An 11,243-nucleotide genomic window follows, 5' to 3' on the forward strand; every position below is an offset into this window, starting at 1 on the left:
ACTCACTCTGTAGACCAGGCTGGCCTCGAACTCAGAAATCCGCCTGCCTCTGCCTCCCAAGGGCTGAGGCTGTGTAAGCAGCTAACTATCGCTTAGAGAACGACTCTTCCGTAGTGTAGTTGCCCCTCAGTGGCAGTATCTGTGTAGGGCTCTAACTCGACCCCTCTGGTGCTAACTTCTGAAGCCCTGTTCCTTTGGTTCCTGACATCTTCCTCTCGACATCTCCACAGATGTCTGTTGAATTTCCTTTGGTGTATCTGTCGCTGGCAGAGGCCCCTTCTCTTTCCTCAAGGAAGTGGAAGTTGCTGATGTTAGCATCAGGGCATCCAAAGCCTGTGGCGACTCATGGGCGGGTCCACAGACCTGTTGCTAGGGCAACAGCCGCCATATTCCCAGAATCCATTGGGCTCACCTCCCACCTTTACCTGCAGCCACTACGTCAGAACCCCTATATGTATAAGGGGAACATTCCTCCATCTCTCTCGCTCCCCTTCCTCTCTTTCCGCGCTACTGCCCTCTCTCTCCCTCTCAGTTAAACCTCTTACACGTGGAACTGTTCGGGCCTAGAGTGTGGTATGTCCTGACGCGACCCGCCGTTCTAACACATCAGCTGAGAGCACAGGCTGCGTTCTGGGAGCTGTGCATGATTCCAGACGTTCTACCCACTCTGCCTGCTCCTGCTCCTGCTGCTGCCCGCTCTGTCCATGTCCTCCTGGGGCAAGCATGCCCCCCTGACTGCTGTGAGCACCCTCCTCGCCAGAGTGTTCTTCACTTTCATGGAGCCCTTTCTGCAGCTCCCTCATGTGGCTCTGTTTTTCTCTTTGTAGCACCCTTGGCCTGAAGCCCTTTCTGATGGTGTGTGTCGGCTGACAGTGACGTGTCAGACTCTATCATTTCATTTTTGAAGGACACCTTCCGTTTCCCAGGCTTCTCCTTCAGGAGTTAGTGCGTGTGTGTCTCGTCCTGTGTCTGATGTGATCCTTCCTGTGTTCGAAGCATGTGGTTTAATCTGTGTCCACGGCTTCCTTGTCACCTTTGGTTTTGACAGTCGCATATTGAACAAGGTGTGCCTAGCCGTGTGTCTTGTTTTGGTTTGTTTTGGTTTGAGGAAGAGGAAGCCTGTTTTGGGGTGTTGTGGCATGCTGTCCTCCAAGGGTGACACAGCAGTTGCCATCTTGGGACCAGAGCAGCTGTAATTACCTGCATGAGTCCTTATCGAGACTGGAAGACTCACATGCTGGCGCATGAGACGTCCCCGCTTCCTGAGGCTGTGCAAGCAGCTAACTGTTGCTAAGAGGACGTCTCTTCTGTAGTGTAGTTGCCCCTCAGTTGCTCCTGCTCCTGTAGCGAACCTCAGAAAACTCACTGTTCTACCAAGCTGGCCTAGGCAAGATAATTTCTTTGGTTTGTCACCAGGGTTCCACCTAAGGACAGGTAGACACTCCCATTACCCGACAAAAGTCAAAGAAAAGGAGTTCTCTATGTTTTATGTATTTTTACTTTTGCGGAACCTTAGATGGTATTTCTTTGTCCATTTCTTCTGTTCAGTTCCTTGTCTCCTCTTTGGTCCTCTCTGCCCAGCTCCTTTCCTCTTTCCCTCTCCCCTCCCCCTCCTGTCCCTTTATTCTCCTCCCCTCCTGTATCCCCTCCATCTTCTCCCACCATCTCCTCTCTTCTTCCATCTCCCTCCCCCTCCTCCTCTCCTTTCCCTTCCTCCTCTCCTCTCCTCTTCTCTCCTCTCCATGACACTACTTGTTATCAGGGTTATTAAAGGTCAGAGCCTAAGCCCTGGTAGCCCCAATAATTCAGACGTGGCTGCCCATCCTCATGAGCCCGTGAAACAAACAATGAATAATAGTAATAATAATCAGAAGAAGGAGATTGACTCAATGTGGCCACACTGGAAAGAAGGACAGAGAGATTCAGTAACTGCTCCCTCCCCTCAGCCCATCTTCCAGGTCCTGACATGAGAGTAAGGTTTAGATAGAAGACAGGTGGTATACATAATTAAGCAGTCCTGATCAAAGTGGCCCTGCCTATAGTGGTGCACTATCATTATCCCAGCTTCAGCCTGTCTAAGGAGATGCTATGATAGGCTGTTCGCATGAGCTCCTCTCTTGGGAGACAAGTTCCCATCTGTCTGGCCCCAGGCTTCAACCATTTATTTTCTAGCCAGGGAATTCCAGTTTCCCTGGGCATCTTGCTTCCACAGGCCAGATAGCTAGAGTGAGACATGACCATCTCTTAGAGTGTTCTTGCTCCTGCCGGGCATGCTAATTACACACTTGCATCCATTGATGATGATCCAGCTCCCCAGTGTACCTTGGCATTTTGTTTTTGTCTCCTCCAGCCCAGACTATGTTTCTCTCATTGACATTTTGACTACTTCTATCTGACCCATCTTCCCATCCAGTGACCCCCACCTTTGGCTACATCGAGTGTGTATCCTTCAGTTTATGAAGGAGGTCATCTTTCATTGCATGCCTTGGCTTTGGCTGTACTCATTTGAGTCTTTGCGTCAAGTCCTCATCTGTTCATGCGAAAGTAACATTTTAACACACGAATGGGAGATATTTTAGAGTTATACACCCATGTCATTTTTTAATCTGATTTTTGGTTCTGTTTTTGTTTTTTTGTTTTTTTGTTTTTTTTGACAATGAATTGGGATGGTTGGGTTTTCCTTGCTTTCTTTTGGATGCCTCACACTCTGATTGGCTTGAACTGCAGCGAGAGCAACGTTCTCGCTAGAGGACCTCATCCCCCCTCAGCAGCTCTTGTCAGCGCTCCCAGTGTGGGTGGCTGTTACAATGTTTACCTTCCTTGTAACAGAAATTCAGATTTCTGTGATCCCGCCCCCGTGGCTTGGGACTGGATGCTGGGAAGCTCAATGGTGCTACCCTACACTAGTTTCCAAGTGTCCTGCACCAGATTCCTGGTCGCTAACTCTCCTGATTCTCATCTTCCTATGGAGGCTGGCATGCTCGCGGGGATTCTAGTGAGGCCCTCTGGGTTTTACAACTAACGGACTTTCTCACACTTTTTTTGCTCATGCTGGGCCAGCAAAGACTCCTGGTTTTTTGGTGCTGTTGTGAGTTTGAGGTAGAAATTCCCTGCCCTGCCTACTGTGACTGTACTCTAAGGTAGTTCATGGGGTTTGGGGATCCAGGCCTGTGTTCCACCCCAGCCCACAGGATGACTCAATTTTTTTAGTCTCAGGAAGGAAGAGAGCTGCTTCAGCAGCTCACCTCTCATACCCAGGACATGCCTCTTCAGTGCGGCAGAGAAAAAGGCTCTCTGAGGAGTGGCTGCTGTCCTGAAGACAATTAACAAAATTTCAAGCGAAGAACGTCCAATTATATGGAGGGACTAGAAAGATGGCTCAGCAGTTAAGAGAACTGGTTGCTCTTTCAGAGGACCCACATGATGGCTTACAACCTCCTTGATTTCAATTCCAAGGGATCAGGCACCCTCTCCTTGGTTTATGTGGTATACAGACATAGATGTAAGCAGAACACGTAGACACATAAAATAAGTTAATCTTTTATTTTAAAAAGGTATGTAGGCACTTGGGAGACAGAGGCAGGCAAACTTTTGTGAGTTCAAGGTCACCCTGGTGTACATAGTGAATTCTGTCTAGTCCAGCCAAGGCTACCGAGTGAGAACTTGTCTCAATCTCTACCTTGAAGAAAATGTTGGATAAAGGAGAGCACAAGCTGTATGGAAAGCAATTTATTTGGCTCAAAGGACAGAGAGAGATAATAGGAGTCAGGACATCCCTGGGGGTGGAACAGGACAGGGAGAAACTGGATTACTCTTCTACACTGGCTCACCATCGTTCCAGAGTGGGTTGGACAGGTGTTGGGAGGGCACAGATATGTCCCATCTGGGAGGAGCTGGTTTGGAGACACTGGTCAGCAGCAGGAGGGGGTACTACAGGTGACAGGCCTGCAGACCAGGGTGGGGCAGGAGGGCTGGCAGCATCCAGATGACTGGCAAGAGGAAGTCACACAGACTGGCCTGCAGCTCACAGGCACACATACAGAGGACTGGCAGGAGGGGGCCATGCACACAGTGGGCCTGCAGCTCACAGGTACACAGCAAGTCACCTGGCATCTCACAGGAACACCTATGGCAGGCCTGCAGCTCAAGGGCACACAGGCTGGCTGGCAGGGGCTGGACACACAGCAGGCTGGCTGGCAGGGGCTGGACACACAGCAGGCTGGCTGGCAGCCTGAGGAACAACTAGTGTGGCACATGGTGGCAGATCCTGGCTGGTCTGGACAAGGGAATGTCTGTTCTTCCTTTCTTGTGTGGCTTTTATACCCAGCCTGATGTTCCAACTACCCAGAATGCAGCTGGTCTTCCCTGTGTTGTTTCTATCACTTGCTCCTCAGTGACTTGTTATTCCGGGATGCATCTTCCTGAGTTATGTTCTCCATAAACAATTTTGGCTTGAGGCCAACTTGATATAAACAGGATCTACTGGTTTGACTTACATGTATTTAATGCTGCTATTTCTTGGGCCATCATTTAGCCAATAGGGACACTGGCTGGATTGAGTCTGGGATCCTGTTCTTTCTCATCTCATTCTATCAATGAGATGAAATCTGTATTTCATCATTATTATTTATTTTGACTCTCCATTGCAAAATGTGAAACTTTAACACAGAGACTGGGAAACTAGAACCTATGTCCTAAGTTTGTCATACTTTCTATCTTTGTAAATAAAGTTTTATTGACAGCAACATGCCCGTGCGCATGTGTGTTCCCAGCTGTTGAGTTCAAAACATTTGCTGTCACCCCTTAACATAAAATTAGCTAGCAGCTATAGTTTCTCTTCTGTTGTGATAAAACACTTGACAAACACCATTTAAAGGAGGAAGGATTTATTTTGGCTTATAGTGCAAGGTACGATGCACCATGGTGGGGAAGTCAAGGGAACAGGGCGGGGGTGGGGGTGGGGAGGGGGATGACTTGAAGCAGCCAGTCTGAGAAAGCAGAGAGGATGAATGCTCTTGCCGCCCAGCTCCTTTCTCCACTTATACTGCCCAGGGAATGGCACCTCCTACTGTGGATTGCTCTTCCCTCCTTAAGGAATGTAATTGAGACAACCCCTAGCAGACACACCCAGAGGCTTTTCGTGATTCTAGATTTTGTCTACTGACTGTACTATTACCGCAACAATGTATAACAATGGGTAACAAAATTACAAGTCTATTGTGTAGTGACTGCTACAGGGATCCCTTTGCTCCTTCAGTAAAGGTGTGGTTGCAGAAAGCCCAGAAGGCTTTATAGCAGTGTAAATGAGCGACTTCCTGCCCTGGTTCGGTGTACTGGATCCCCACAACTGTTGCCAACCCCAGGACTGTGGAAGTGGTTGCTGCCTCCTGGGCCCTGAGTTGCCCTGCCACTCAGGCTTATATGTAGTATGTTCCCTTCTTTCAAGGCCTTCTGTATGCCTAGCCCCTGTGTGCTGGTTGATCTTAATGTCCCCGTGACACACAAACTAGAGTCATCTGAAAGGAGGGAACCTCAGTTGAGAAGATACCCCCATACGTCTCAGCTGTAGGACATGTTCTTAATTAGTGATTGATGGGGGAGGGCCCAGCCTATTGTGGGCGGTTTCATCCTTGGGCTGGTGGTCCTGAGTTCTATACAAATTCAGGCTGACCAAGCCAGGAGGAGCAAGCCAGTAAGCGGCACTCCTCCATAGCCTCCCCATCAGCTCCTGCCTCTAGGATCCTGCCCCATTTGAGTTCCTGTCCTGACTTCCTTTGCTGATGAACAGCAATGTGGAAGTCTAAGCCAAGTAAACCCTTTCCTCCCCAACTTACTTTTTGGTCATGGTTGTTTCAGCCATAGAAGCCCTAACTAAGTTAGACACTCACTCCATCAGGCAGCCTGCTGTGTGCCTGTGAGCTGCAGGCCCACTGTGTGTTCCTGTAGCTTGCCACACCCATTCTGCTATTTAGGCTCCTCCCTATAGCCCTGTAACCTACTATAGAGCCTGAGACCTCTGTAGCCATCCCGGCTGAGAGATGGGAACCATTGCATAACTGCCTTCCCACCAGGCTGTCCCTTATGGCTCTGTGTAGACCTCCCAAACCCGAGGGCACTTACTGCCTCCTCTGTAACAAAGCCCCTAGGCTACTAGAGCAGCAAATGAGGCAGATGCCTGGCCACGCATCCTTTGACCCCTAGCCACAAATGCATGCTTAGCATCACTAGGAGGCATTCCATGTCTGTATGGTGCTTCACTTCAGCCTTCCACCCTGCTCAGGACTGTCACTAAGAACCTTAAAGCTTCTCCACAGAGAGGTTCAGGGCCCAGGCCAGCAGCAGGGTGATCACCATGAGGGTCACCTCTCTCAGAGGGGTCTGCCTTACACTGGGCTGTTGTACCCCATGGCTCTCATTTTTTTTTTCTACTTTGCTCCCGTGGCTGCTTTGGTGAAATGTGGTGGGGGTGGGGATGGGGGGGCAGGGAAGGAGTTGGGAGGAGGAGGCATTTGTTAGCCTCTTGGGTCCCTGAGGGTAATTATTAGTCTGTGCTTAGCAACAAGCTGGAATCCTAAAAAAAAAAAAAAAAAAACGCCTTCTGCCCAAGACTTGAGGCTCTACCACTTCCTATCTCTCCTCCTCTTTGTAAGGATGAATGAAAACAGCCTTCATTCAGGACTAAGGGACAGCCCCTGCTCCTAGAACCTATGCCCATGTTCTCACAGGCCAGAGGAACTTCTCAGAGGGTGAGCTGTATCATGGAGTCTACAAAAGCCCAGTGTCACCATAGACTGGGGTCTGAGAGAGGCAGGAGGGTGGCTAGACACTGAGGGACTGGCTCTGCCGAGCAGGGCTAAGTGGGAGCTGAAGCTGAAGAGACCTCGGAAGCACTCTCCCCTGGAGCATCCCTGTGAGATCTTGCCTATTCCTGGGCTTAGCTGGGGGGTCCCGAGAAGGTGTGTGGCCTCCCCAAGCTGTACGGTTGGACGTCTACAAGGCTGGAAGCCACCAAGTCCTTGTAGTTTAGAACGGACTCATCTACCTTGGTCTCTGGTCATAGCTAGCTCAGTTCGTCTTGGGGTAGGTTGGAAGATAGGGAAGATGAGGGGTGAGATAGGTGTCATTGAGAACAGCAAGAAGCCACTGTCTCTTGTTGAGGCTGAAGTCCAAGGTCAAGTATTTGAGAGCTGCGTCTTCTGAGGCTGGGTGTCGGTGGGGTTACAAGGGGAGGGAGCAGGTGCCTGGCCCCAGCTCTGATGCTGCTGGTGTTAGGGAGCAGGCTGTTGGCATGCTGGGAACCTGAAGTTTGGGAAGCAAGGAGGTGAATGAACAGGGCAGAACCAGTGTAGCTCACCTGTGGCAGATGCCCACTGTCTTAGTTAGGGTTTTACTGCTACAAACAGATACCGTGACCAAGGCAACTCTTATACAGGACAACGTTCAATTGGGGCTGGCTCACAGGTTCACAGGTTCAGTCCACAATCATCAAGGTGGGGAGCATGGCAACCCCCAGGCAGGCATGGTGCAAGAGGAGCTGAGAGTTCTACATCTTGTTCCAAAGGCAAACAGGAGAAGACCAGCTTCCAGGGAGCTGGGATCAGGGTCTTAAAGCCCACACTCACAATGACACACTTACACCAACAAGGCTGCACCTCCTAATAGTGCCACTGCTTGGGCTAAGCATAGACAAACCATCAGACTCACCAAGAACTTCCAAGACAGACTGTGTTATATTCGTGTGAAGGGTGGGTAATGCTCTCCCTGGGCTCCTGCTCATCCAACATCCTGCTGGAAGGCCCCTGGCATCTGTCGTCATCTCCTTGGGGGTGCTCCTTCCCAGTAGAGTCCAGCAGTGAAACTCTATGTCATTTTCTCCCCTTACGGACACCTACCTGACACCCCAGTGGCACTCTGCTGGCCAGAGAATGACTTTGTAAGTGCTGAATGTCCCCGGTTAAGTAATGATGACAGCAGGCTCACAGGCCTCCCTCACTGTAGCTGCCAGCAGCCACTCATCCGAATGGGTTTTCTGGAATGGGGGTCAAGGCCAGAATAATTTGGGATACCGGAAATGCGGGAAGGGTTTGAAAAAATTAGACCAAGACATGGTATGCTTTCAGTCCGCCAGCATTCATTGGATTCTCTTTGTTACAAGCAAACAGGTAGATAGGTAAAGCAAAACCCCTCCCCCAAGTCCGTCAGCAACTTGGCCCAATCAGCAGCTTCATCTTTAGTCTCTGGAGGCGGGACTTCCGGCGTAACTGGAACTTGGAGAGAGGCGTGGCTATTAGCAGGAGGTGGACAGAGAGGCGTGGCTATCTGTGGAAGGCAGGGTCTGATAGAATCAGCCCTCAGCTGTAGGAGGGTCACACCTCACTGCTAAGGTTTGGACTGTAGCTTTGTGAACTTCCGACATAAATTGGCTCCCTCTTCTCAGTTCCCCTTCCCTTCTTCCACGAATGAAGACAGAATCAACTTCATGGAGAAGAGATTTATTTTAGTTCATGGTTGCAGAGGTTTTGGTTTGTATTCTTTGACTCAGCCAATTTGGGACTAGTGGTGGGGACAGTATCACGGTAGAGGACAAAGCCATTTGCCTCCAGACAGACAGTAATCAGAGAGAAAGTGAGAGAGGGGCGAGGAGGGACCAAGGATGGAACTAGCCTATAGACCCTGTCTCTTTCCTCTCTCACTTGCCGTACAGCCTCCTGGCGCCACAGACCTTGAAACAGACAGATCGCAGTGATAGATCATAGAAGAAATCGTAAGCTCAAACCAAACATCCCTCTTGCTACACTGTTTCTCTCAGGTGCTTTGGCTTGCGCCAGAGCGCGGATCAGCGCAGCTGGGAGACCTTCTTCCCTGTCCCCAGAGGATGACCATTCTCTTTGGAATATATGAATAACCAGTGACGGGATGCAGGGTATGAATAATACCAGCAAAGCAGGAATAGTGCAGCTTCAAATGTTGCCCTACTGGGTTCGGAGATTCTCCACTTGGGGTCCTGCACAACTCTTCCCATGGGGCGTTCAGCTGGGGTAGGAGGGGCCTTGTCAATCCCATGAAGGTGTGTCTGCTCCCATACTGTCCCGAATATCCTGCTCGGCTGTTTTCCGGCTCCACCTCATTCAATCAGTCTCAGGTCAGGACTAAGAACACCAGCTTTTCTGGCTTGCCCAGTATGGGTGGTCCACTGGCAGCCCAGGCTTGTCAGAGGCATCACCTTAGGGGTTCTGCTTACAATGTATCTTTTACCCTTGCTCCTCCTTAGCCAGGCTTTAAACTCTGAGGGGCCAGCATTGTCACAGTAGGGGATAATCCCCCACACTCTGGTGATCTGAGGCAGGCTGGGTGGAAACCTCTTTCCGAGCCTCCTGACTTGGAAGTCCCTGCACCTCCTCACCCTCACTCCCACCTCCACCCCCACCCCAGCTTGTGTTTTCAGGATTCTCAGACACAGAGAGACTCTCAGACAAGGCACAGCTGCCTTAGGTTTTGTCCCAGTGTCCTGATTGGGCTTCAGAGAACCTTTCTGTGTCTGGCTTTACCGGACAAGCCAACTAGGGTCATGGCAGACAGGGTGTGAAGACCCAGAACGCTTCAGAAAAATGCACACCGCTCACAGCTCCTGACACGAACACTTTATTGAACACACAGCGGTGGACCTGTCACATCTGGAGTGGATGGATGGTCACAAGAAGGGGCTGCTCTCTGTGTCACAGAGGAATTTGTAGGGGGAGGGGCTGAGTGGCACCTTCACACCCCATCAGGCAGCGGCTGTGTAGCTCCCAATCCATAGTGAGACAACTCTGGTGGCCCCAGGCATCTTCCAGGGGCTCCTTAGAGTGGAGAATTGCTTAGGAACAATGTAGCCTGCAGAGGCTGAGAGATCCAGTCTGTTAGCAGGTGGACTTTTGGCCACAGCAGGCCTGTCTGGAGCAGGCAGGGCGGCACAGCAGGGACACACTGGAGACTGGGCGACAGCAGCTGGGCTGGCAGGAGGAGGCACAGCAGGAGGAGGTGGGCACACAGCAGGCAGGTCTGCACACAGGGCGGCACAGCAGGGACACGCTGGAGCAGGGCTTGCAGCACACAGGCTTGCAGCACACAGGAGCACAGCAGGAGGGCTGGCAGCAGGAGGAGGAGCCAGAGCAGATGGGTGTGCAGCACACAGGCTTGCAGCACACAGGCACACAGCAGGAGGGCTGGCAGCATGAGGACTGGCAGCTAGACTGCTGGCAGCATGACCCAGAGCAGATGGGTGTACAGCAGACAGGCACACAACAGGGGGATTGACAGCATGAGGACTGGCAGCTAGATTGTTGGCAGCATGGTCCAGAGCAGATGGGTGTACAGCAGACAGGCTTGCAGCAGAGGGTCACACAGCAGGGCTGCTGGCAGGGGGAACAGGTGCAGCAAGCTGGCTGGCAGCTAGACTGCTGGCAGCATGAGGGTGTGCAGCAGGAAGATTGGCAGCAGGGGCTGGACACACAGCTCACTGGGGTGCAGACAAGGGTCAGGCAGGGGGCTGGGGCACAGCAGCTGGGGGCACAGCAGCTGGACTGGCAGCAGCTGGGGACACAGCAGCTGGGCTGGCAGCAGCTGGACTGGCAGCAGCTGGGGACACAGCAGGAGGGCTCACAGCAGCTCTCTGGGCAGTCATCTACCTGCCAGGAGGAGTCAGTACATGAATCACACGAACCGGGCAGGCAGACCCGGCTGTCGTAGCTCAGGTCACTGGAGCAGATGGACATGGTGGAGGTGGCCATGGTGGGCAGGTGTGGTAGGAGCAGCGATTGTGTGAGTGTGTGTGAGTGTGTGTGTGTGAGCGGCTGGTGGTTAGCTTTTATACCTCCTTGAGCTTGCGTTGTCCTGGTGAGAAACTTCTCAGGCTTTCCTTCCTGTTTGCCCGAGCCCTGCCGCTTATTAGCGCTGTGTGCAAGCCCCACCTGTGGTTGTTTTTGTTTTGACTGTGCTAAAGGCCTGGAAAACATTTGAGGCCACTTCCCCCAGGAGGTTTCAGAGGTGAGCAGGGCTTCATGGCAATGGATATTTGTTATCCTGTGTTTGAGTGACTGGGACCTGTTAGTGTTAATTACTACTATCGTTTTAACCATTTTAAAACAAGCAGAATGAAGAACACACGCCTTCCACAGTACAGCTCATTCAGAGGCGAATGGACAGGTACTCTGTCCTTCTCCAAATGCTAGCAAGACACAGTCTTTTTTTTTTTTTTTTTTTTT

At 51.3% G+C, this 11,243-nt stretch overlaps 3 protein-coding genes across 6 annotated transcripts in view; 1 reads left to right on the forward strand and 2 right to left on the reverse strand.

The window, feature by feature from the left end:
• Tspear (thrombospondin type laminin G domain and EAR repeats) overlaps window positions 1-11,243 on the forward strand; it is a 224,462-nt gene that overhangs the window by 47,147 nt on the left and 166,072 nt on the right. The window lies entirely within an intron of this gene.
• On the reverse strand, window positions 3,912-4,256 carry LOC116074397 (keratin-associated protein 12-1-like). Its single transcript, XM_031346980.1, has 2 exons — window positions 4,184-4,256; window positions 3,912-4,126 (listed from the first exon to the last, which is right to left on the reverse strand). The coding sequence occupies exons 1-2, from the start codon at window positions 4,254-4,256 to the stop codon at window positions 3,912-3,914; spliced, it is 288 nt and encodes a 95-aa protein (XP_031202840.1).
• LOC116074387 (keratin-associated protein 10-4-like) lies at window positions 9,900-10,769 on the reverse strand. 4 transcript variants are annotated; one of them, XM_031346960.1, is made up of 3 exons: window positions 10,626-10,769; window positions 10,281-10,562; window positions 9,900-10,205 (listed from the first exon to the last, which is right to left on the reverse strand). In XM_031346960.1, the coding sequence occupies exons 1-3, from the start codon at window positions 10,767-10,769 to the stop codon at window positions 9,900-9,902; spliced, it is 732 nt and encodes a 243-aa protein (XP_031202820.1). The 4 variants fall into 4 exon arrangements, with proteins under 4 accessions (XP_031202820.1, XP_031202817.1, XP_031202819.1 ...); XM_031346957.1 differs by having other exon boundaries at window positions 9,900-10,562; XM_031346959.1 differs by having other exon boundaries at window positions 9,900-10,528; window positions 10,619-10,769.

This window comes from Mastomys coucha, unplaced genomic scaffold, assembly GCF_008632895.1.
Source record: "Mastomys coucha isolate ucsf_1 unplaced genomic scaffold, UCSF_Mcou_1 pScaffold3, whole genome shotgun sequence".
Taxonomy (NCBI): Eukaryota; Metazoa; Chordata; class Mammalia; order Rodentia; family Muridae; genus Mastomys; species Mastomys coucha.

Bases quoted from the DNA above. Each gene is read 5' to 3' on its own strand.
- LOC116074397 (XM_031346980.1), bottom strand. From the start codon at position 4,256: ATGTGCCACACTAGTTGTTCCTCAGGCTGCCAGCCAGCCTGCTGTGTG. The intron at 4,127-4,183 runs GTGTGTCCAGCC...GGCCTGCCATAG, and splicing joins CCCCTGCCAGCCAGCCTGCT to GTGTTCCTGTGAGATGCCAG.
- LOC116074387 (XM_031346957.1), bottom strand. From the start codon at position 10,769: ATGGCCACCTCCACCATGTCCATCTGCTCCAGTGACCTGAGCTACGAC. The intron at 10,563-10,625 runs GTCCCCAGCTGC...AGCTGCTGCCAG, and splicing joins GCTGTGAGCCCTCCTGCTGT to TCCAGCTGCTGTGCCCCCAG.